This window comes from Gopherus evgoodei, chromosome 3, assembly GCF_007399415.2.
Source record: "Gopherus evgoodei ecotype Sinaloan lineage chromosome 3, rGopEvg1_v1.p, whole genome shotgun sequence".
Taxonomy (NCBI): Eukaryota; Metazoa; Chordata; order Testudines; family Testudinidae; genus Gopherus; species Gopherus evgoodei.
Window position 1 is genome coordinate 137,167,549 of NC_044324.1, and position 26,933 is coordinate 137,194,481.

Consider the following 26,933-nt stretch of genomic DNA (forward strand, 5'->3'; position numbering starts at 1 on the left):
CGGAACTATCTGAACGGCTAGATTAAAAAACAGATTAGTTAGTAATGGCAAAAAATATATAGTAAATGGAAAGTGTTCAAAACTTAAGGAAAATCCTTTCATTGTTTCATAATTCTTCCAAAATTGGGCTGACTTCTTCATTAATTTGTTCACATTTCTATGTGGAGAACTTTTGGTATCATACAGATTTACAACACCTGTGGAAGTTTCATAGCTTGAAGGATCACCCAGTGCTTTACGGTACTGATGAGGAACAGTTATCAGTCCATAGGAGAGTTAGGTGGATAAGGAAAAAAACAAAACAAAAAACAGAAAACCAGTAATGAAGGGTTCTGCTCTAAGTTCCCATTTGACCTAGAGCACACCACTGAGCTGGTCAACAGAATAGGACAGGGACAACTTACAACTGCGAAAAATGATCTTTTGATGAACCTGTGCAATAAATTCATATGTGAACAATGATGTGCCAATACGGATGTACAGTGCATCCTATCCATTGTATCTAGCACAGAATAGCAGGTATTCTTCCTTTAACCCATCTTAATTACAAAGCTAAATATGACAGTAAAGGGGAACTCAAGTGGAGAACTCCTGAGGAAATGTTTGGTGATGTTCAATGTAGCAATGTAAAGGACAATATTGGATTTTTCCACCTCTGACTACTCAGCCCAAAAAACATTTAACATTTTGATGGTACGCCCATTGTATCATTGCAGCTGGGTATTTGCATCAGTTAATGTTCAATTAGAACAATAGCTAGCAATCTACACTGAAAGCAGAAGACACTGCTCTTCCTTCTGTACTAGAAATTTGTCCACAGCATGCAGATGACCTGGAAAATAAGCCAATAGAGTTCACAAAATATTACAAAAAAGGACAAAGATTGGTTAAAGGAAGAACACCTACTGTTCTGTGCTAGATACAGACTAGAACAATTATCACCACTAACACAACATTTTGAAGGTCACATAGCAAAATATGAAGCAATTGGCAAACATTCTCTACATGTGTCATAAACAGATAGCTAAGGGTTAATGTCTCTTTCACCTGGAAAGGAGTAACCTGAAACACCTGACCAGAGGACCAATCAGGAAACAAGACTTTTTCAAATCTGGGTGGAGGGAAGTTTTGGGGTGTGAGTTCTTTGTTCTTTGTCTTGTGTCTGTACCCTCTCGGCTCTGAGAGTGATCTGTCTGTCTCCTGGCTTTCTAATCTTCTGTTTCTAAGTTGTAAGTACAATGATAGTAAGACAATAAGTTTATATTGTTTTTCTTTTGTATTTACATGTGTGTAGTTGCTGGAATGTTTAAATTGTATTCTTTTTGGATAAGGCTGGTTATTCATTTTTTTCTTTTAAGCAAATGACCCTGTATTTGTCACCTTAATACAGAGAGACCATTTTTATGTCCTTTTCTTTCTTTTTATATAAAGCTTTCTTTTTAAAACCTGTTGGAGTTTTTCTTTAGTGGGGACTCCAGGGAATTGAGTCTGCAGCTCACCAGGAAATTGGTGGGAGGAAGAAGTCAGGGGGAAAATCTCTTTGTGTTAGATTTACTAAGCCTGACTTTGCATACCCTCTGGGTGAGGGGGGAAGAGAGATTAGCTCTCTCGGTACTTTTGTTTCCAGGACTGGAAACAGGGAGGGTGGAATCCCTCTGTTTAGATTCATGGAGCTTGCTTCTGTATATCTCTCCAGGAACCCAGGGAGGGAACAGCTGGAGGGGAGGAGAGGAAAGGGAAATAGTTTATTCCCCTTTGTTGTGAGACTCAAGGAATCTGAGTCTTGGGGTCCGCCAGGGAAGGTTTTGGGGAGACCACAGTGAGCTAGGCACTGTATAAATCCCTGGCTGGTGGCAGCTTTACCAGGTCCAAGCTGGTAACTAAGCTTGGAGGTTTTCATGCTAACACCCATATTTTGGACGCTAAGGTCCAAATCTGGGAAAAAATGTTATGACAACATGAAGAGATAATTTTGAGGTAAATGTTTTGCAAGAGCCTCAGATGTCAGAAATTGTAGTTGTTAAGGATGAATATGAAGCTGGTGTTGAAAATAATCCTGTTTTACATAAGTGGATGGCTGCTGCTGGTATGGGACCAAATGGAGTAGCTAGACAAGTTGAAATTGGAACACGTGCTATAGATCTCAGTCACGACTAGAGGGCCACTTATAATAACTACAACAATCTGGGTGGTCTTCAATCTTTTATATCTACAGCAAAGAGTGATGATATTGATATTCAACAGTATGAAATACTACATGCGGTCTTTTCTGCAGAACAGCAGCAGATTTTGGATTTGCTACAATTGCGAATAGCTGCCAGACAAAACTGTAATCCAAGGGAAAGTTGGGAAGTTGTAATAGCACTATGATCAAGCCTATTACTGGAGCTTTTTGTAGCAAATTTGAGTCTGATATCTTTCAAAAATTAAAAAAAAAACAAAAAAAACAGGCGCTGCAGCTGTGTTTCCAGGGCCACTCATTTATTGTGTTCTACATATTGGAATTTATAGAAACTTGAAAGAGCTAGATAGCAAATTGGATTATAAGTAACAAACGGATTTGGAAAACTGCCATTTTAATATCCCCGATGAAATGAGTATGATATGCTGCTCACTACTTGAAAAAAATAAAATAAAACAAAAAACAAAATGCAAGATGTAGACAAGTGAACCTGCACATGTCAACCCAACCATTTGGAGTAATGCTAATCATTTTGTTGGAGATTTCAAACAGTTGCCAATAGTTCGACAGTCCATTCTATGGAAACATCTTCAGAGGCACTTTGCAGATTAAGGACAGTTGCTTTTTTAAATACATTTTGAAAAAGGGAAAGAAAAGGTGGAGCCTCTCTCATTGACAGCAAGGTAAAACCCAACAATTATCAAGAGTAATTTTAGATAATCTGAGCATGAGTGAAAGTGTAAGAGAAAACTGGTCAAAACGAATGCAACAGAAATTTGTTCTGTGGAAGAAATTGCCAGGTATGTGTGACGAACTGGGACTGTTCTTACTGTGGTCTATGAATGCCGAGTGGGGGGTGTTGGCCTGGGAAGACGGTCTGCACTGAGGGATGGGAGACTGGCTGGAGAGAAAATACCTAAACATGTAACGTGAGAACCCAGGAAGGGGTTAGCAGCCAGGTGACACCTCTGCCCGGGAAGCTGAACAAAGGCTGGAGAGTGAGAGGGGTTTTTCCAGGAGCTGGTTGGGGAATGGAAGGAACCTGTCTTGGACTGTGTTCCTGTCATCTAAATAAACCTGCTTTCCTGGCTGGCTGAGAGTCATGATGAATCGCAGGAAGCCGGGAGTACAGGGCCCTGACTCGCCCGTACTCCGTGACAGTATGTTTATGCAATCAGGGTATTTCCCTGAAATACATCTGCAGTTTTTTCTAGATTAAAAATAAATAAAAATCTCTGTAGAGTCCTATTGCACTAATACTTTCCTCTCTTGCTCAGCTTCCTCTTCCTGTTTATGTAGCACAGCCCTATGGTGAGGCAGGGCCCCTTTGTTACAACCCAAGCTGTCCCAGCCATAGGCTCCAGCCTATCCTTTAAAGGAGTAGTACATTCCTTCACAGTACCTAAATCACCAATTACTCACTGCTAAAAGATCAGAAATGGAACTTGCTCTAGGAGTCAATTTCTTTTGATTCTGGCTTGGGCTGTGACTAGTCATAGGACTTCCTATTATACGGAGTTGTTGACATCAGCCAATGTGACATCAGCCGGTTGCACAGACGTAGCCTTTCAAAGAGCCCAAGCATTTCAGGGGTTTATATTTGACCCTGTGTTGAATCATCAATGGATACAAAATATGAAACCGATAAAATGTAGAGAAGAGGTGTGGCTTAGACAACTTCAAATTTAGGTTAACCTTTGTTTGGGAGCAATGGAGAATCTGGCCTTTGAATCAGCTCTGAGTTCTTCCTCATAACACCCACCTTCCTCACGGTTGTGTTATGGTGATTAATTAACCAGTTAACAAGTTTTAAACATGCAAAATACTAAATTATAATTACTGTCATTCAAATCAGTATTCATCCCCCCCAAACCCCCATCATCTGATGTGTTTTGGATTATTTTCCCCTGGATTTAGTAGAGTGCATGTTTCCAAACTGATTAATTTCGGCTGAGCAAAATGAGGCTCTATATTCAACTTGATGGCATTTCTCTGTTTGTCCCTATATAACATGATGGCTTTTGAAAACAACATCTGATGGGGTCTCCAGTGGGTTTCCATCAATTGTTTAAAGACGGGTAGATCAGTCAATATGTTATTTAAAAAAGTACAGACACAGTTTTATAATTGCTCCTGCACTGTAGGTATAATTCTACTGAATGACACTGAGTTCCTATTTAAAAAACTCCATTGCTGAAGGACAATAGCATTTTAAGAAATTATATAGCCCTAGAGGCTTAAAGTCCTCAGAAATGGGATTTTTTTCCCCTTAGTGCAGGATCTTAACAATTCTAAGTGCATCATTGGTATAAGGCTATAATTTGATCAGGACCTTATACAATGAGAATTTCCAGCTGGCTTGAATAGAAAGAGACAATATAACTCGCAAATACTGCGTGATCAGAATTTATTTTTACAGAGAAAAGTTGCCCTCTCATCCAAATCTGAACCTGTGCTCTGAATTACTAAAGAAACAGCAAGAAGTATAAATACATACATACAAAAATTAAAATCTAGATGCAAGTGAGTCAATCTTTAAAGAAGCTCTTTGGAAAGAAGCAGCCAATAAAAAAAGAAAGTTCTAATGATTTTTTTTTTCCATATGATTTTTTTTGGTAACTGTTTTGACCTGAAGTCTTTGTGCTGGCTTTTTGAGAAATATTTTGCAATCAATACTAGCAGCGGTACTTAAATTTCTACAGTTCAGGGTGACATTTTCAGAATATATATTCTCTTACACAATGAGCTTGTATAACCATGGCTATTTTTTTTTTATGGCATATGGCTACATTCTTCCCAAAAATATCTTTCAAGCGATCCATTAATAGCATAAACCACATTTTGTTTTTCATATCAGAGTTCCAGCTCTGTCCACTTTCCAGGTTCAGAACCATGACATTCTGGGACTTGTAACTCCCAAGGAGCAGGGGACCTGTATGTTAGGCAACAATGGATGTGGTCCAGGTTGTGGGGGAAATATAAGTGGTAGTCTTCCCTCAGACCCATGGGTGACCAGGGATGACCTATTTTGGGTCTCTTGACCTGAAGGGGACAGAACTCACTATTGGGTCTCTCGAGGTAAATGGCCCTCAAGGGTTTTGGAAAGTTTGGGAAGAGGTCTTGAGGGACAGTACAAGAATAAGGGAGAGCTTAAGAAAAGGCAATGTTTTGGGCTAGAAAACCAGAGATTATGAGAGAGTAGTTCTGTTCAAAGGTTTAACACGGGCTGTGGAAGAGCCCAGTAGTATAGGACTCTGTACCTATGCACCAATGAGTGAAATTTGTTTATTTGGGTGATGTGTTCTTTGAAAACTCTGCACCAAGGGGTGCATGTTTAGAGACTCTGTATTCATGTTGTTTCAGTGGACTTGTTACAACAGAACCAGAGAAGTTTTAGGGGTTAGCCTCAGGACTAAACTACACAACCACCAACAGGAAACTGAGGCAGGCACAGTGAGGGGGAAAACTGAGTGAGTTACTGCACCTGATGGTTGAACACGTAAGCCACTGCTACAGTATGGAAACTCCAATTTTTTGAAAAAGCAGCAAAGAGTCCTGTGGCACCTTATAGACTAACAGACGTTTTGGAGCATGAGCTTTCGTGGGTGAATACCACTTCGTCAGATGCATGTTCAATTTTTTGATGCATGATGTCCTGAATGACATCTACTGTCTGGGACTTTTGTATATATGTGTGTGTTTAATTAGCAGTTTGTTATGCCTAATTTAACCTCTGAGAACTCCAAATTCTGTGGAATTAATAAAATTCTTTTTAGGCTTTTCAGAATCTGTAAATGTTACAGCATAGTCAGCACAGCTGTAAACACCATAAACCAAATAGCTTTTACTCAAGAAGATCACAAACTCTGCAGATACAGACTGTGCCATTTGTTCAAGGAATTTAGAAACTTGGGGGAGAGACACCATGCTGTGTGTAAACTCCATAAACTGCAGTGTGGCAGAAACCGCTGTGCTCTGAGAGCCAAACAGCTTCTGTTCCTCAGGAAACCTAGCAGCTTCTCACTACACAGTTTTCAAAATCTGCAGGTATTGCCAGTACAGCTGACCAGATCAGCAGATACATCCCGCCTCTGACAAGTCCTTAGGCCCATCTTGCAAACCTTGTAAGATCCATGTTCACCACTATTATTATGAAGTTCAAAAGCACTGATTCAAAAATAGAATAGAATATCAGGGTTAGAAGGGACCTCAGCGGGTCATCTAGACTAACTCCCTACTTAAAACACGGCCAATCCCCAACTAAATCCCCAAATGGCCCCATCAAGGCTTCAATTCACAACCCTGGTTTTAGCAGGCTAATACTCAAACCACTGAGTTATCCCTATATGGCTAGGATGCCACTTACTATAGAACATGTCTTACAAGGCTGTGTCTTCATAACAGAACTCCAGTTAGTCCTTGTATTCCATTACAACAAACTCTTCAGATATGTTTAGTGGACATAATTTATGTGATTTAAAACAGCTCCTAATCAAGGAACTTTGAACCTTTTCTGCCAGAGCTGATGGAGCCTGTAAACATCTTAAGAGCAACAATGAGAATCAAATTAGTAAATCTGAACTTCCTGTGTGCCATGTTTCTGATAGAGTACTGAGGAGCCCCACTGCTTCTGTCCTCTGGGTTTCAATGGGTGTGAAGGGCAGCCTTGCTTCATTGAAATACTCTAGTTTTTTGTTAAACATTATATTCTTGTCTGTTTTCCAAAAAATACTTTCAAGAAAATAATTCTTATAGTGTTTAAAATATTTCCACTTCTTAAGGGCTTATTCAAAACACCTCACAACTTTTAAGAAATTCCTAGACAAGTATTACTTTAACACAATTTTAAGTTTGAAAAATATAGATTAAACAAAAAGAACCTCATGTTAATATCTTGGTTTAAAAGAAACACTAAACATTTGAAACTCTGAATTTTCTAAGTTCTGCAAACATCCCTAACTGCAGCCTTGTATCCCCATTTAGTATCCATCTAACAGATAATACTAAAAATTTGGAAGTATTACCAAAGTTTTTTCCTCAAGTGAGTGCCTAAAATTAGTTTTCTAAATCCTTATTTAGGGTTGTAAATAAATGGTCTGATTTTCAGAAGTGCTAAGCACCCAGCAGCAAGCACTGAAGGCAATGGGTCATTAAGTAACTAATTTTGGTTTGATTTATACCCAACTATAGCATTTTCCATTATCAAGTATCCATGCCATAAATATATGACTATACATACATGTACTATTTTAATACTAGTAAGGATTATTTTTCTTGTCATAAGAGTTTTTGTGTACCTCTCATATCCTTGCAACTGTTCCATTCTAAGACTTCAATATTTAACATCTAATATCAGCTTAAAATACAATACAGCCACAACTGGGGATACATTTGCCCTTGAAGGGAGAGGGACTCCATTATCTAACAGATCTTTTCCATCTCTAAATACTATGTTTTTCTATAGAGAGATATATTTGAACTTCAGAGCTCTCTTGGTACAGAACTGGCTCATTGTGAGCTGTGAATGCTGGAAACTATTGATTGCTGAAGGTAAAAGGTTCTGTACAGTTTTTACAATAACCTTTGCTGTCACTGAACTCTGGGATCATGCTGAATAATGAGGCATAACTAGCCTGGAGAGATTATCTACTGCTAAAGAATAAGAGATTCACCATAGGTGGGTAACCCTTGGTTAAAGCATGCATTGAACGCCTAATACTCTTTACTCACAAACTAGCTCCTCAGACTAATCCAAACAGGCAAGTTTTTCTGCAGCTTTTTTTAAGCTGTCAGCCCCACCGCACTTCCCTTATATTGTTGTAAATTTACCTTCATACAGAAAACCAACCAACCAATGTGGTTTTTAGGGTTGCAAGGGCTACTCATGGGTAAGGCTACGATTATGTCACAGAATCTGTGATTTCCAGATACCTCAGTGACATTTTCACTTCAGTTCCGGGGCAGCTCTCAGCTGCCACAGGCAGCTAGGGGGAAATTCCCGCCCCCTAGAGTTGCCCAGCTGCTGCAGGTGGCTGGTGGACAACCTCGGAGTATCCAGCTGCTGTGGGAAGTGGCCCCCCAGAGCTGCCCAGCTGTCAGTCTGTGGGAGGGTCCTGGACCTCTCAGCCGCCATAGGCAGTGGGGTACCCTATGCCCCTCAGCAGTGCGGGTGGCGACCCCTGCAGCTGCCAGTCCGTGGGGGCCCTCTCAGCCACTGTAAGTGTGGGACCCTCTTCCCTCCCCATTTTGTCAGGGATATTTTTAGTAAAAGTCAGGGACAGGTCACAGGCTTCCGTGAATTTGTAGTTATTGCCCGTGACCTGTCCCTGACTTTTACTAAAAATATCCCTGACAAAAATCTTAGCCTTACTCCTGGGGTGGTGACATTCAGCTTTATGCAGTTCAGTGCAGGGTGGGTAGCACAAAAATAAATAAATAAAATGAAATAAAATAAAGAGCCCGGGCAGCAACGGTTTTGCCATTAATTATTGAATTATAGCTAGCAAGCACTTATGCATTTGCACCCATCATTTGACATGGTAATAAATACCTCAAATTGGAGGGATTTCCAGCCCTGCTCAGTGTGGGTGGGCAGCGATAACTTGGAAGTCATTTAAAGATCAAATTAAGCTGTCAAAACTATTATCTTCTGTGCCAAATTCTTTGGAACTTCACTGACGGCAGCTCTCACTGCTGCTCTTAATATTTCCCTTCCTTCACCACACTTCTGGGCTGTCTTCACTTTTGTAACTCAAGTGAATTGATTGCCTGTTAATTTGAGGCAGATAACATGTTTGTAAGAAGCCAATGTGGACCTCCCCACACCTTTGATCTGGGCTACAAACATTTGTTCTTTACCCTATGCTGATCCCTAGGGGCACAAAAGTCAGTGAAAAACATACTCTCTGACTGGAATCTCCACACTGTGTGTGACCCATCTGAATGGAGCAGGTGGGATCTGGCAGAGATCACATTCCTATCACAGCTTCCAGGTGTTACCACTAAAATGTCTGAAAAGCAGCTGTGGAGTATTCTAGGAAGCATGGTGATGTTGTGCAGATGCAGGGGGAGGGGAACCAGAAGCATCTGTTCAATGTAAAATTGTTATGGGTGAGTAGGACATGGATGAGTCTGGCGATGTGTCTTGAGTGGATATCTGAGTATGGTCCATTGTTTTGTAAATATTTGAGGCAGGCAGTGGCGCAGTCATTGTGAGGAATGTTGGTGTACAGGGAAGTGACATCCATGGTGCCAAGGATGGTGTTCTGAGAAAATTTGTTAATGTTGTGGAGTAAGTCAGTTATGTCCTGGAGGAATCTGGACATTTGTGCATGAGTGGTTTGAGGATGGTTTCTATTAGTCCTAATATTCTGTCAGTAAGAGTGCCAGGACCAGGTATGATGGTTTCCCTTGTTTGTGTCTCTTGGGAAGCATGCAGAAGGTCTCTGGGGTGGGTTCATATGGGATGAGGTTGTAGAATTTCTTTTGGCCTTCACACTACTTCCTTATCTCTCCAAGCTCATTATCAGAAACAAGCTCCCCACAGACCAAGACACGGAAACCACAGGCACCGACTTTCCAAAGTGCCGGGGGTGCTCGACCCCCAGCTCTGCCCTCACTCCACCCCTTCCCCCAAGGCCCTATCCCCTTCCCACCCCTGCTCCACCCCCACCCCACCTCTTCATGCCCATTTCCACCCCTGCCCTACAACTTCCCCTGAGCGCTCCGTGTCCTTGCTCCTCCCCCGTCCCTCCTGCACGCCGCGAAACAGCTGTTTGCCATGGGCGCTCAGCACCCCACCATTTTTCCCCCATGGATGCTCCAGCCCTGGAGCACCCACCAAGTCAGTGCCTATGATGCCAACTCAAAGTCGGACCAAACCCTGACAGAACAGATGCAAAGCCTGCAGACATCTCTCCTCTGCTATGAGAGTCAACACCCCCCACAACACACCTTTCAGGATGCATGGGTCTTACATGTGTCTATCACACCATGTGGTGTACCAGATCCAGTGCCCTAATATCCCAACAACAACATGAGTGAAACCGGACAGACAACTACATGCTCAAAGGGACTCTCACAGAAACATGAGACACAAAAAACACCATATCACCTGTGGGTCAACACTTTTCACAAAGTGATCACTCATTTGACCACTCAGTCCTCAGCCTCAAAATAAACTTGCACAACATCTTCAAAAGACCATCCTGTGAGCATAAATATTTTGCCAGACACTAAAAATCACAGACTGAAGAGACACACTCGATTTGTGGCTTATTACAACAATCTGTAACCTGCTAACAACCTCACCCTGGTTTTCCCCTTCCCCACTTCATGACTGGAAAGGTGTTAATGGGCAACTGCACCTCGAATGACCCCTTGAAATGTCTGTTAGCTACTTATGCTAAACAATCTGTTCCACCTGGTCTCTCTAAGGGTATGTTTACACTGCCCGCATTACAGTGAGATCCCTGCAGTGCTGTGACATGGGCAGTGTAGTCACAAAAATAAACACCCCGAATTAGGGGTCTCCCCCCCGCCTCCGGGCAATAAAGTGCTCTCGATACTGATGCTTTTCAGTGCTAAAACTTGTGTTGCCCCAAACAATTAAAGTTTTAGCGCTGAAAGTGGTAGTGTAGACACAGAGCTTGTCTACACTTACATTTTATAGTGCTCTAACTTGCTGGCTCAGGGGTGCGAAATATCACCCCCCCTGAGTGCAGCAAGTCTGAGTGCTTTAAAGTGCTAGTGTAGACAGGCTCCCAGTGCTCAGAGCTAATCCCCTTGTGGAGGTGGATTACCAGGAGCACGCGACCACACTCACACTTCAAAGCACTGCCAAAGGAGCGTTCCCGTGGCAGCACTTCCAAGTTTCCAGTGTAGACATACCCACAGCCTAATATCCTGGGACAAACATAGCTACAAAACCGCAGACAAAGTATTCTATTTGTAAAGTGGTAACCACGTACTTGGTGCTGCACAAGACAGAAAGCCAGAGGTTGTTCCTGCGGCAAGGACCTTACTCATCTATACGAGGATGTGAAAAAATAAAAAACTCTTGCAGGGGAAGGGTTACGTTTTTGTGGGTTCACAAGAATAGTAACAAGCTATGTGTTCTTTCCTCAGATTTCTCACAGAACAGAAATAATTCTCACAGGTGGAGAACATTCAGAGTTTTGATTAATTGAGGTACTGCAGAATTTGACTATGAATAAAGACTTGAGGATTTTCTCTGTTATAAACATGTATAAACACACACAAATATTTATCCATTAGAATCAGAAATATTTAGATGGATGTTTATTCCAGGAAAAACAGCAGAATGCAAACTCTTCTATATAAATTCTAAATGGAAAGATCAGCAGCTGCTTCAGCATTTCTAATTAATGTTTGTAAAGGGCTTTGACGTCAGATAATGCTATGTGAGTGCTTAGTTTTCTGTTTGCATGTTTTGGTTGGTGCTCAAGAGAATTGCTGTGTCATGTCATCAGCCACTTGACATCTACTGTGCTGTTAGTCATAACCAAAATTACCTAGAATTACTACTGATTGTAGATATCCAACTTGAGAGATGTTAGGCACCCAGAAATAACTTGTCATTCTTGAAAGTTTGAGCCCGTGAGTTTTCAAATATAACATGAGAATCATTCAATAGGGTTATTTTTTATCAATAGTGAGTTATTTTCTACTCTTGAAATACATTTAAATGATTTAAATGTATTTCAACAACAGAGATGCCAACACTCAGATTCAAATTAAAAGTAACCCCAGAAGAACTATAAATAATCCTTATTAAAATAGTGAATAAGTCATGCAGAATTAGCAAAAATCAAATTCCTTATTTAATTTCTGGCTCCAATACTGTATGGCCAAAGGAAAAAATAAAAGTGAATTGAGTCACTGAACTTTCTCTCAACCACAGCTATAACTAGAATAAAATGAGAAAGCAGAACAACATTTTATTTTTCCATACGGCAACCCAGTCTGTCTTTGCTACTCAGATTGAGCTATGGTACCTATTACAGATGGAACAACAATTTCTCTCTTCATTATTTACCTTTTTTTTGTAACAATCAGTGCTCAGCTTTCCTTGCCTGTACATTTTAGGCACTATGAACACAAAATATAACTGCATCTGCCAGTGATCGTGACAACCATATTGAGCATTTTCTTAAAATGGCTAAATATTGAAAAATGAAAAAAAATTTTTGATATAAAAATTTTAGGGACCAATTTTCAGAACTGCCCTTTAATTTGGTGCCCACAAATAACACTGCCTGCAATTTATTGCAGGTGCAAATGAGAACACCTGCACCTGTTGCCTGATTTGCAGGTCCTGTTAAATAACATTCCCCCAGCTACTATTTGATCCTGCAAAATTTTGGGTGCAATTATTTAAAGGCACAGTGTTGCACTGAAAATGTGGAGTTTTAGTAAGTTCAGTCCATAATGAGGAAATTGAATGGTGGAGGCTGATAAGAACATGTTTTTGTGTTCTTAAATCCTCCAAAACTGTGCCAAAAAAAACCCCTAAACATCACAATAAAAGTATACTCTACAGTACAAGAGAGAGAGCATTTTCAGCCCCGTGTCTTAATCCATACCTTTCAGAGTTGCTTTCTTAAGTACCTTCATGGCATAAAGCTGGCCAGCATCAGATCCTTTGATCTTCCTCACCAGAAATACCTACAACAATAAGACATTTATGTAATCAAGTACTATGATTTGAGGGGAGAGCATTTGCTGAATTTGATGAAGTAATAGATACCGAGATGGCAAGAATTCTAAGGAAAAGTTAATGGCTCAAAGTGTTTAGTTTTTACTTCATAAACAATTGTCTTAGCTGACCCTTGTAAGCTTCATTTTCTACCCTATTGCCCTCTCCTAAAGGTGACATGTTCAATATTATCAGTTCTTCACAAATCCAGTTAAAGCTGGTTGAATAGTAATAGTGTTTGCAACATCTGTTTGATTTCTGAACAGCTACTGAAAACATGATTGATTTGCATGAAAACAAGATATTTGCTATTTGTGCCCAGATGTGTTCAACCCATTTAAAGAGGTTTAATCATTTGACTCAGGGAGAAGAAACCATATTATGTGATTCATTATTCATGATTGACAATCTAAGCATGTAGTTGAATAGTTCATTAACAATCCAGAAGTTGACATGTGTGCATAAGTATTGTAAAATTGCAAAGATCAAAGTCTGTTCATGAAAACTTCATGAACAGAAAAAAGGGCTACATTTGATGAATGAATTGGTCACTACAATACAGAGAGTTTGCCCAGTGTACATCTAAGAGAAGTTCCTATTACTACACACTTTGATTCTGCAAATTTACAAAATACATGTTTTTATTTTATTATGTGCAGCAATTTCTTCCTATCTAATCCCAGTTGAATTTTTGGAACAAAAGAGAGAGGGAGAGATAAGCAATTTAGTTCAGTCACTATAGGCCTCCCAAAACTTAGTTTGAAGATTTCCAAACTATTTATACCTCCTTGATCTAGCAATAAGGCAAGAAATCTCAGAAGAGCAGGGTCTTTCAGTCAATTTCCAGTATGTACTGGTTCCACATGGGCTAGAAATATAATCAGAGAAGCTGTTCTCTGGGGTATTTCAGGACTTCTGCTGCTGGACAGGGACGAGAAGTGAAGCACCTCTACCACCAATAATTGTGCGTGCAAAGTGTAAAATCTAGCTTCTACAGATACAACTTGACAAATGCATTTTTCATTAACATTCTTGCTCAATTAAGGTCAATTACTCAAATATTCATGGCAATCAAAGACAGAAAGAGGACCAGACATTGCCAAAGCTAATCATTTAAAAGTTCAAGTATTCATGGAAACTTTTGTGTGTGTGTTTTTCACTCAATTCTACTCAGAAATAGTGTCTGGCATTATGGGGATTGGAAGTGGAAAAAAAAATCACAGTAAGCAACTTTGACTAAACCGCAGAGTTTAAGCATTGTTATTCACCTTTAAACATTGGCATGGTATCTAACTCCCAATCAAGTGGACAGTATTAGATATAATGTTTCATAAGAGACCTTGAACTTTCAGCAGCACAGCACATTATACCTGCAGAGATATTAAACTGGAATGGCTGAAGTAAGGGGCAGGAAAAAAAAACTCACTGTATGCTATATAATCTTGCAAAGCCAGTAACATCCCTATGCCTGTAATAAGAATAATCATCAACTTAAATTATTAGTCATTTGTCAGCTGTTCTGCGTAGCATGGGATATTGCAGTTGGTCTGCATTCCCCTCCAAAAAAAATGAGTCAAGGAACATTGTGTGCTGTTTTAGAGGACATCAAAATAATTATGAAACCAAAAGGGAAATGGAACAAACAAAAATGCATTGTATTGCAAAAGTATGTCTTATTCTTCTTAAAGATACAATGGAATTGTCAAAATTCCCTTCAGCCTGTGTGGTTGCCTAAATTTAGGCAACTAAACCCTTTATTTAGGCACCTAAATAAGATTTTCAGAGATGCTGAGCACCTGCAGCTCTACTAGACTACAAAGGAAGTTTCTTTGAGCATCCTGCAGCAGAGAGTTGGCTCCAGCTAGTAGCCATGAAAAGTGGTGATTTGACAGTCCTGGAGACTAACATGCTATAAAAGTTAAACAGGGATCTCAGACATTATGGTAATGAAAACTTAGATAGGAACAGCACAAGCAACCCTATTGCAAGCTTCCCCACCCAGGGACCATTACTGGAGTGAAGAGGTGGTTAGCTTTCCAGGGGCATTCAATCCCACGCCTCTTGGCTGAAGCTGCCAAATAGTACCTGTTGTGGTATGAAGAGCACTAACTTATTTTACATAGCTCCCTGAATGGTGACTTGCAATCACCCTTAACCCAAGCTAGGTTGAATCTGTACCCAGTTATTCACTGATCCTTCACTGGAGTGTATAGATATTGCCCAACAGGAGCAAGTCTTCCTTTGGTAAGTATTTCTTGGCACCAGAGACTAGCTATTTTAGCTGTGAAATGTTAACTGTAAAGAGCCAATTTATAGGACTAATAATGCAATACAGCAGTACATTCTAAGATGGCCATTGAACCATTTCTGAAATATTTATTATACCCATATTCTGAAACTACAACAGAGCAAAAGATCTGGGGCATTTGGAATAAGGAGAGCTGCCAACTGCTGATCTTGAAAGAACAAACCCTCTCCCACCGTTTTTAAAAAAAAACAACTAACCATTGTCTCTCACTGCAGCAGCCAATGCTTACCTGGTCTGGCTGTTTTTTTAAAATACAGATGTTTAGAACACAAGAATACTATGGTCTTTCCTATGCAGGGCTGCAGCTCATACATTTGCTGGTGAATGGTTTCCAAATTCCCTCATCCCAGGGAACTTGTAACAGATGCAGTGATAGTTATCTGTTTGCAGTGTTCAGAAAAGCTGATAAATCCTCTAGATTATAGTTTGTCTCAGGAATAAAATTGTAGGGCCTGCTTCATCAGTATGTGACCCTGGCAGACCAGGTGCCAGCTTATGCCAAGGCCCCAGGCCTCATTGGACACTGACAAATACACAGCTGGAAGCTAGTCTGGCTTTATCTGTGGGTTAGTATAGTTAAAATAGATATTAAAGTTCTAAAAATGTGTTTAGTGTGTAGACTTCATGGAATGTTAGTAGGATGCTGGACGCATTAATCCTACTTATAATATTTTTATCCCATGATATAAAGTTATACTGAATGTTTGCACTATAAACCTGTCACTGCATAACTCAAACAGGAAAAGCAGCATTAATTAAGGTAAAGTGTTTGTCCTGCACACAAGATGGCCCACTGAAGGCAAATAAGCATTATGTAGCATCAAGGACAGAGACCTTGTTGATAGCATTCCTAACTTCCTCCACAAAGTGAAAACCTGTGCATGAACTCATCCCATCCGCTTGGATCTGGGGAACAGGGGATAAAAATCCCTGACAAGAAGAAACCAGGATCTTTATGCTGTCTGGACCTGGAGTAGTAAAGATTCCTAAACATAAGCAAGAGATCCCCGTGCTGTTTGGCCTCGTCAGCCCATAAGGACATATAGAGCTGCTTATTATAGAATCTTATATGACCATTTTAAATTTAATGGTAACTCATTTGTGTGTGTATGTTTCCTGTTTGAACCTTATAAATAACTCTGATTTGTTTTCCTTAGTTAATAAATCGTTAGTTTATTACAGGATTGGCTACAGGCATTATCTTTGGTTTGAGATCGGAGTTCAAATGACCTGGGGTAAGTGACTGACTGGTACTAAACTGAGTATTGTGATTTTTGGTGTAAAGTGACAATCTATCACATAGTCCAGCTTGCCTGAGGGCGGGGGGGAAATAGTCCCCTTGGGCATTCCACTCTGTCTGCGACTCCATGGTAAGACAGTTCTAGTGCTTCAGGAGTTCACACTTGTTACTGGGTTGGTGAATTCTAATTCTAGAACATACAACCAGTTTGGAGCGTCTGCCCTGAGTTCGGCTCTCACAGTTGTGAGCCACTCTAGACATCTTGATGCTGTTTCTCCATTTTATGCTAGTGTAACTCAGTTGATTTCAGGAGTGCATCAGTTTCTTGAGTGATTGATCAAGGGTTCAGGCCTGGGGAATGTTTTCAAACAATCCAAGAAAAATAAACTTTAAACAAAGATTTTTGGCACCTGGTTTAAATTAGGCTTACCAGCTGCTAGCGAGGGTCACACTTGCAAAGGTTTGGAGATCTTATATAGCAATGTGGATGCTTAACCAAAGGACATTCAGGTGATGGTTTGTGGTTTCTAGTCTTTGTACGTTGTTTTGCAATAGATATGTACAATATGCATACAGCCATGGAACATGTGCACAAACATGGCTTTTGTGGGCATTAAAAATGGACGTGACAATGCAAAACTAACTAGTTTATGTTACTTAAAAGATAATAATGGTTTGCAGTTACATAGTACTTTTCATCTGAGCATCATAAAGTTCTCTCAGTACCACTGCAAGGAAGCTATCAATAACCTCATTTTATAGATGGGCAAACTGAAGCACAGAGAAGGTAAGTGAAAGCTCAAGACCATACGTGGTGTCACTGGCAGAGCTGCAACTGAAACATTTGATGCCCAGTCCCATGCTTTAACTTTAATGGTTGCTATCTTGCTCCCCAAGCCTGGGATTTCCAGAGCTCAGAACATGAGCCTCAGAGGATTTTCACAGGGTCCTGAGGGGATTATGTGACCATACCTCATTGAAAGTCAACAGGAATTGGATGCCTAGTTCCCACAGGCCTCTTTGAAAATCCCAACCAATGTCCCCTAACTAACAATTATACCACAATCTGAAACAGCTGGGGGGTGGGTTAATGCAACACGGAGGGGATTACATAAACCAGTACATAACACTCACTCGTGTTCTAGGCTTAGCCTTATAAACATTATCCCCTAACCTGTGTCGTACATAGGACCCCAGTGAATGGCAAATATGCTCTTCTGCCCATACAGCTTCATTGACTTCAATGGAATGGTACTAGTGCCATTCAAAGCAGAATTAAGTCCATCATGTTATCTTCTCACAATGCTAATCTGAATGATTACATACTATAGAAAATTACCTTTCCGTAGGAACCTTGCCCTAATACTTTCAGCAACTCAAACTGTGAAGGATCCGCCTTTTCAAAACCTTCCTTTACATGATGACTGATGTCTATTTCCTTCACTATACCTTCTTCCTGTGAAAGAAAAGAAAAAATAAAATCACAGCTGTTTCTGCGAGTGAAGGAAAACACAATATTTATTTAAACCCCACCACACTTGTTTCTACAATTAAATCCCTAATACCAGAAACTCTGGAGAATCCAAACTAAATGCTATGCCAAATATGAAGTGTGTATATACTGGGACTTATTATTTTCAGTACAATACGTTGAGTCTGAATGCAAGACGTCAGCATCCCACTGCTTCTGCCTATGAAACTTCATGATGTGAATAGATAAAAACAGAACCTGTAAATTGAAACAGTGGAGTAAATAATTGAAGCGACCGGGCTCACAATGCCTGTTCATCACAGACCTTATTATCTATTACAGTGATCTATGTGTATGTGCTACAGTACCACTAGTGCAGACCTTTCCAAATATAGCCTACTGTCCAAAGACATCATTTACAGTCATTTAAAAACCTGTAGCGTTATCATCTTTAAGGAGAGACTCTGACTATAAATGGGCAACAGAGAGAAGACTTTGCTCATAGTGCTTCTGCATGTTCAGCTGAAGGAATAATGGAAGGTTGCTAGTAGTAACCTTCCATACACAAAGAAGAAGAGTACTTGTGGCAACTTGAAGACTAACAAATTTATTTGAGCATAAGCTTTCGTGGGCTAAAACCCACTTCATCAGATGCATGTAGCGGAAAATACAGTAGGAAGATATAGACACACACACACACACACACACACAGAGAACATGAAACCAAGGGTGTTACCATACACACTATAAGGAGAATGATCAGTTAAGGTGAGCTATTATCAGCAGGAGAGAAAAAGAACTGTTTGTAGTGGTAATGAAAATGGCCCATTTCCAGCAATTGACAAGGAGATGTAAGGAACTGGGGGAGAGGAAGGGGGAAATAAGCATGGGGAAATAGTTTTACTTTGTGTAATGGCCCATCCACTCCCAGTCACATCACATCAGGGGCTCATTCACCTGCACATCTACCAATGTGATATATGCCATCATGTGCCAGGAATGCCCTTCTGCCATGTAAATTGGCCAAACCAGACAGTCTCTACGTAAAAGAATAAATGGACACAAATCAGATGTCAAGAATTATAACATTCAAAAACCAGTTGGAGAACACTTCAGCCTCCCTGGCCACTCAATTACAGACCTAAAAGTCGCAATATTACAACAAAAAAACCCCTTCAAAAACAGACTCCAGTGAGAGACTGCTTAACTGGAATTAATTTGCAAATTGGACACCATCAAACAAGGCTTGAATAAAGACTGGGAGAGCAGCATTAATGCCTGCAGAGTCCCTCCATAGTTGACAATGAGCAACTACAGGGAACTCTGCCAACTACAGTACAGTACAACAAAGCTCATGCCATGGTGGGGAGGGGGACAAGGAGGGAAGATCTGGTGGGGAAGGGAGGGGAAGACAAAGCACAGAGAGCCACATGAAAGCGTAACCATTGCCACAGAACGGCTTTTACTTCTGATGTGGTGGAACCTCATGCACTGCCTGCTCTATGGCACCATGGAAGAGGCCATATTTCCAAGAAAATGTTGAGGTTCAGTTCACCTCAGTTTTCTGCCTTTTCTGACCCCATCCCCAGGGGATTTTTCTTAAGTGAGGAAGTGAACTGGCACCAACTCAGGGAGTTACTTTCCTCCCACTCAGTGTTCAATTACATATTGTATTTGTCCTGAATTTCTTTTCTGAAGAGGTGTGAATGTCTGCTGGCGGGGGAAGGAGGGTCAGTCTAGAGCGGGTAATATTTAGTGCTGGACAATTTTATATACAGGTCAGTAAAGCCACACAGGATGAAAAGGTGCTAGGCAAATGGTAAGAGATTTATCACATCACAACAATCACTAGAAAAATATCATTGCACTTTACCCTATCCTGTGCACGTGCACACACAGAACCATGAAACAGCACAATAGGGAAATCCATCCCGGCAGAGGTGAGCCCTCTTTTCTAGAGGCCAAGTGCTGATCTCACTAAAATCAACGGCAAGTTTCCCAATGAGTTCAATGGGATCAGGATTTGGCCTTTATTCAGTCTTGCCTGTATATTCAAGAGGACAGTATCATTTGCTGTAGTCACCCATTTAGTCCAGTTTCAGATCCCCACCTGTCATTTGTGAACAATTCATTTTCAGCAGAGTTCAGAATCAGTAAGAAAATGTCACAGTTGGAGACATGGCTTACATCTAACCACAGGAGGTGTAGCGAGGCAGTGGGATATCCCACAGCCCCGCTGCGGGACAAACCTTTCCCCCCCGCCCCTCAGAGGTCAAGGCACAGACCCGGAAGTATAAAAGCTCACCAGCGGAGCTCAGTGCAACCCCAGCCGCCAGAGAGATCAGACGTCTGTGACCGAGCTCCTGCTGGGGAGCCAGCAGAAGGTCGCGGCCGGCCTGACGTTGCACCCGGCTGGCCAAGTCTACCCCTCGCTCACTACCCCGGGGAGGCCTGGCCGAGCCTACCCCTAGCTCGTTACCCCGAGGAGGACTGGTAAAGCTTGCCCTGCTCCCGCTACCCCGAGGACTCACCGAGCCCACCTGTGGACACTTACCCTGAAGAACCGATGGTGGTCGACCCCTCTGCTGACACCGCGACGACTCAGGTACTCGATGAGGGGGAGAATGGAAGTGGCCTGGGGGCAGCCGACCCCAGTCTGGCTGCAACACTGCCAGAACCAATGTCAGTGTGTTGCGGCTTGGATACCCACTGACAGCAGAGACTCCCCGCTGCTGCTAGGGCCCCGGGCTGGCACGCAGGGGAGTGGGAGGGCCTGCGTCCCCCCCGCCACCCCTCCAGGGGTGGCAGACTCCCCCTTTTCCCTGGCCTGAGGCTGCCGCAAACCCCTTATTGACTTACTGTGTTTGCTGCCCTGCCCTGACCTAAGGGCCGGGCCTAGAACTGCTATTGCTCAGCCCTGCCTAAGGGTATGAGCCTATTGACTGCTGTATTTGCTGCCCCACCCTGACCTAAGGGCCGGGCCTAGAACTGTTGCTGCTCAGCCCTGCATAAGGGCCCGAGCGTAGTGACTCACGTTGGTTGTTGCCCTGCCCGGACCAGGGCCTGGGGTTAAGGCTACTAACAGCGAGGCGGTGGGATATCCCACAGCCCCGCTGTGGGACAAACTGCGGCCTTGTCGCATCACACTTGGTACCAGAAGTGGGGACTTCTGCCCAGAATGTGGGCACGAGCCCTCGACCCCTGTGAGAAAGGGGCTGGGGGGGAACGAACCTCCCCCACCCCCCAAGAGACATGGATCTGTCTCAACTCTTCACCTTTTGGACAGAGAGCCAGGAGCAATAGCAGGCGGCCAAGCTGCAGCAGCAGCAGGCCACCCAGCTCCAGCAACAACAACAGCTGGTCAAGCAGCTAGGAGCCCAGCAGCAGCAGCTGATTTGAGATTTGACCACCCAGCATCAGGACTTCCAGCGAAAATGCGTACAGCAGTTCGCGACAGCGCTGTCCGGACCTGTAGACCCCCAGAGGGGACCCCTCAGCTAAACCCGCTGTAAGGCTAACCAAGATGGGCCCCATAGACGACCCCGAGGCCTTCCTGGTGACGTGTGAAAGGGTGGCCCAGGTCTTGCGGTGGGCCCCTGACCAGTGGGCCACCTTTGACCGGAAGGGCACAATCCGCATATTGGGGTTTATTGACAGAGGAGGCCAGGGACTATACCCAGGTGAAGGCGGCAATTTTGGACACTCTGGATGTCAGCTCTGAAACCTTTCGCCAGTGGTTTCAGAGTCTTGCCTACAATGCCGGTGCCCAGCGGCAGCTGGTGGTGCAACAGCTGAGAGACCTATGCAAGAGATGGCTACAGCTGGACTGGCGGAGCCCCGAAGAGCTCCTGGAACAGGTTATTTTGGAGCAGTTCCCTCCACGCCCTCCCGCCGCGGGGAAGGGCCTGGGTCGTTGGGCACTGGCCCCAGACAGGGGCCGCTGCCATCGCCCTCATGGAAAACTTCCTTGCAGTGGAAAACCTGCTTGGGCTGGGGATGCAGGATCATCCTCCAGAGCTCAAGCGCCCCAACCCTGAGCGACAGCCAAACTCCCGCGCCGACCCACGGACACCCCCGCAGAGTCAGAAACCCCAGGCTCGGTGGCCCGATGGGACCCCTCGGCAAACTCCTACAGGCACCAGACCTGGGACTGGCCACACCCCGTGGGGTCCTGCGGCAAGCCCGAAAGGTGGTGCGAACCGACCAGGATGACCCGAACTTGGGCCCTGTTTCTCCTGCAGGAAGCAGGGGCATCTTCAGTGGGACTGCCCGGCAATGGATTGCAGCTTTGGGCACGTCTGTACTGGCAAGAACTACGCCCGAGGGCCGCAGGCCACTAAGATCACCGTGCCCGTAACCGTCGGGGACTGCCAGACGTGAGCCCTGATTGACTCGGACTGCTGACAGAGTCATGCGAACCCTCGTGGTCGGTCTGGCCCCACGACTTGCTTACCTCATAATCCTGGGGCGGGACTGGCTGGAGTTTGTGGGCGTCCTGCGGCCCCACACCCGGGAAGACCCGGACGTCACCCCCGTCTTCGAAGGGGACCGCCCCGAGGGCCCGGCCAAGGAGACTGAGGAGGCCGGGCCAAAGAGCCAGGACATCTCGTCAGGGGACCCCTTGCAGGTGCCCATCGATAACCCCGTGATCAACACAGATTTCTGCCGGGACCAGCGGGAGGACCCCACCCTGGGCCAGGCATATGAGCAGCTCGCGGCGGTCGACGGCGCCCTGCTTGATCCCACCTGAGCCAAAACCTGTGCCCACGACCATCTCTATTGGATGGAGTGGGACTCCCGCACTGGGGAACTACAGACTCAAATGTTGGTGCCTCGGTGCCACCAACAGGCAGCGATGAGGTTTGCCCACGACGTCCCAGCGGCTGGGCACATAGGCCAGGAAAAGACCCTCGCCCAGATCCTGGCCCGGTTTTTCTGGCCCGGGGTGCATCAGGAGGTGCGGAACTATTGCAACTCCTGTCCGGCATGCCAGCTTGCTGCCTCCTCACAGATGGCCCCAGCCCCCCTCATACCCATGCCCATCGTGGAGACGCCCTTTGAGTGGGTGGCGATGGACTTGGTGGGAACCCGCCCGAGAAGCCGGGCCGGGTTTCTCTACATCTTAGTCATCGTGGACTATGCCACCCGTTTCCCCGAAGCTGTCCCGCTCTGGAGCATCACAACGAGGACCATTGCCGACGAACTGGTCAAGGTCTTTGCCTACGTAGGCCTGCCCTGGGAAATCCTTACCGACCAGGGTACCAACTTTACTTCCCGCCTGAGCCTATTGACTGCTGTGTTTGCTGCCCCGCCCTGACCTAAGGGCTGGGCCTAGAACTGTTGCTGCTCAGCCCTGCCTAAGGGCCTGAGCGTAGTGACTCATGTTGGTTGTTGTCCCATCCGGACCAGGGCCCGGGGTTAAGGCTACTAACAGCGAGGCGGTGGGATATCCCACAGCCCCGCTGCAGGACAAACCGCGGCCTCGCCGCGTCACAGGAGGCTAGACTAACTTTATCTGCATGGGGGCAGTGTGTAGCTGCATTGGCCCAGGAGCAGGTGCCACAATTCCTGCCTCGCTCCCTGCTCGATCTAGGAGAGGAGTAAATTACTACACCCTTTTTAATGCAGCAGTTTACTATCTGTGCATATTGACAGCAAGCAAGAGAGTGTGCGCATGCATGAACCAAGGCTCCTTCCAATCCCTCGTCTTCTCTGCCCACTTGCTTGAGGAGCAGAGGTAAGGCAGGTAACCAGGCATGCAGCCTCTCTCCTTCCCCTGTATTCAGGCCTGAAATCTGAACAAGACAGCGCAAGGGAGTAACAGAGGGTGAGGACCTTGCTCCCCTGTAAGGGGTATGACAATTTAGCTTATAGTCAACATCCCAGTGATTACTCATAATATTTCTTCAACAACATGAGCTAGACAACATTGCCAAAATACAAAATGGGTTTTCTGCTTACCACTGCTTTGCCTGTTTACTTATGAACTAATTTCATTTTGTTGTCTTACACTATGCTCTCAAAGGTAAAATTAAAGAGATGCAAAAAAACTATCCAACAACACCTCTTCAAACTAGATTCCAGGAGAAATGTTCAGCTGAGGAATGCTAAGATTAGCCCACAAAATTCATGTATGTCTTGACCTGTATGTGTGCACATTTACTGCACCTGCATGAGAAGGTCATTATTTGTACAAGTGGTTACCTTCAGTGCCTAAGGATTGCATGCAGTTACCCAATTTCCACATGCAGTACAAATGCATGTATAAACAGATTTATAGCATAACAATCTGTTGGAAATCTAGCACAACAAAGGTCCTCCACATTTTGCAGCTTTGTGAAATAGTAAGAAGCCCTTCACCATAGTTTACATAACTCAATGATTCACACAGTATACCTCTGAGGGCACAGTTTGCTTGTTATAGTCCTACCATACAAAGCCTCTTTTCTGTAGAGGCAGAAATATTTTAATTTATCAACTATATTACATGCTTACCAGGAATCATCCATCAAAGAACACAATTAGAAGATTTTTTAAATTTTGAAACTAGAACAAAATGCAGGAAATCCCTCCAGACACTCAGAAACACCTTTTAAGATTGTTAAGAACTTTAGTCTCATCTCAGACAAGGTGACATTTTTGCATAAATCTTGACAGTCCTTGTAGAAGAGCATGGATTGTGAGCATACTTTTTGTTTTTGCAATGCAAAAACAAACAAACAGGAAAATAATTTGACAGCTCTCAGCTGAACAGAATCTTGATGAGTTTAATTTATCATTAGTTTCACTGCTGTAAGATTCAAATGCCATTTATGTTACACTGTAATGCCAATTTCTTAAATATTAACATACAAAAATCTTTGATAACTTTAATCTAAATATACCAAGGAAAATTATAATCTAAAACCCCCCTCTGTATTCAAGCATGCAAAAGAGCAATTAGAGGAAGGTATATAAATATTCAAACGCACTAATAGTTTATATAGGGTCAAATGCAACCCCACTTGAAATCAGTGCAAAGAGTCTTATTAACTTCCCTGGATTTTGGATTAGGCCCACAATAAGAGTGCGAGTGTGAGTGTGTATGTAGAATCTCATTGTATGGTTCAAGAACAACCTCTGCTTTAATTTACAGTAACTTCTTACTTGTGCCTGTGGGTCACTCTGCAGCCCAGAATAGCCATAATACAAGGTACTACTGACATTCCCCCTTCCACTCTGACAGGTCCCTATGCCCGATACGGCAGCATCTTGCACGGAGGGAAATTCTCCTGTATGCGATCAGACTCAGTGTCAGAATTTGGCTCAATGTTTACCAATTAAGATGCAATACATTCTCCAAACATGTTGATGCTCTCTCCAGGTTTGGAGGGATAGTAATGAGCTGTGAGCTAGGAGGACATAAAGTGGCCTTAGACAAGTCAAAATATCATATCTAGGTACGTTTTATGACTTGTAACTCAAAAGTAGTTTTTCCCCCAACCTTTCCAGATAAAATACTGCTTGGCTTTTAGAGTGAGCCTGCTAATTGAAAGGCCCACCAATTTCTCTCTGCTTAGTTAGAGGAGTGCTAGAACTGGGCTTAAAACAGAGCCTGATTGTAGCTTTTGCTATCATCTGTCAGCAGAAGATTACAGACATGACTTTCATTTACACTAAAGCCCCTTTACACTGCCACCTTTAGTGCAAATGAGAACTAGGTGCTGTGGGTTCCATTCTGCAGCCACTTAATGCACGGAACTGCCACTGAAAGCAAAGCCAAGCCCATGACGTCAATGGAAGGAAAGGCATTCCCTTCCATCTGTTATAGCATGCTATCCTCCAGTGTTTTAAAAACATCAATCATTCCAGATTAAGAACAACTTCACTGCAGTGTTCTCCACCCTACAAGGATTTCCTTGCACTCCTGCAAGTCTTGTAGAATGTCAAACCAAGATCAACATGTCTGCGCCATGTATTTTTAATTAGCCTAAAATATTTGACTCTTACTGTAGGTTACACCTGTTGCAGCAAATCTACCCAGTACTTAACTACTAGAAAATTTCATAAAAGATTAATATACTCCCAGTGGTTTTATTGAACCAAACGAGAAGTTTAAATGCACAAGCTTTTCTGAAAAAAAGAACAGGAGTACTTGTGGCACCTTAGAGACTAACAAATTTATCTGAGCATAAGCTTTCGTGGGCTAAAGCCCACTTCATCAGATGCATGCAATAGAAAATACAGTAGGAAGATTACACACACATAAATACCCACAAAGAACATGGAAAAAATGGGTGTTGCCATACCAACTCTAATGAGACTAATTGATTAAGGTGGGCTATTATTAGCAGGAGAAAAAAAAATTTTAAGTGATAATCAGGATGGGCCATTTCAAACAGTTGACAAGAAGGTGCGAGTAACAGTAGGGGAAAAATTAACATGGGGAAATGGTTTTTAGTTTGTATAATGACTTATCTACTTCCAGTCTTTATTCAAGCCTAATTTAATGGTGTCCAGTTTGCAAATTAATTCTAGTTCTCCAGTTTCTAGTTGGAGTTTGTTTTTGAAGGTTTTTTTTGTTGAATAATTGCGACTTTTAGGTCTGTAATTGAGTGACCAGGGAGGCTGAAGTGTTCTCCAACTAGTTTTTGAATGTTACAATTCTTGATGTCTGATTTGTTCTTTTGCAGAGAGACTGTCCAGTTTGGCTAATGTACATGGCAGAGGGGGCATTGCTGGCACATATCACATTGATAGATGTGCAGGTGAACGAGCCTCTGATAGTGTGGCTGATGTGATTCAGGGGACACTATGTGGACAGAGTTGGCAACGGGTTTTGTTGCAAGGATAGGTTCCTGGGTTAGTGTTTTTGTTGTGTGGTTGCTGGTGAGTATTTGCTTCTGGTTCAGGGTAAAACAATGAGAGAGAGAGAGAGAGAGAGAGAGCGAGAGAGAGAGAGAGAGAGAGAGAGAGAGAGAGAGAGAGAGAGAGAGATCTGTGGTGAAACTTAGTAACAGTTGTTCCTATGCATCA

The 26,933-nt window shown here is 43.1% G+C and overlaps 1 protein-coding gene across 1 annotated transcript in view; it reads right to left on the reverse strand.

The window, feature by feature from the left end:
• Window positions 1-26,933, reverse strand: part of RPS6KA2 (ribosomal protein S6 kinase A2) — a 449,145-nt gene that overhangs the window by 145,684 nt on the left and 276,528 nt on the right. The window contains 2 exon segments of the mRNA XM_030556734.1: window positions 12,787-12,868; window positions 17,787-17,903. Coding sequence (XP_030412594.1) covers window positions 12,787-12,868; window positions 17,787-17,903 — 199 coding nt within the window.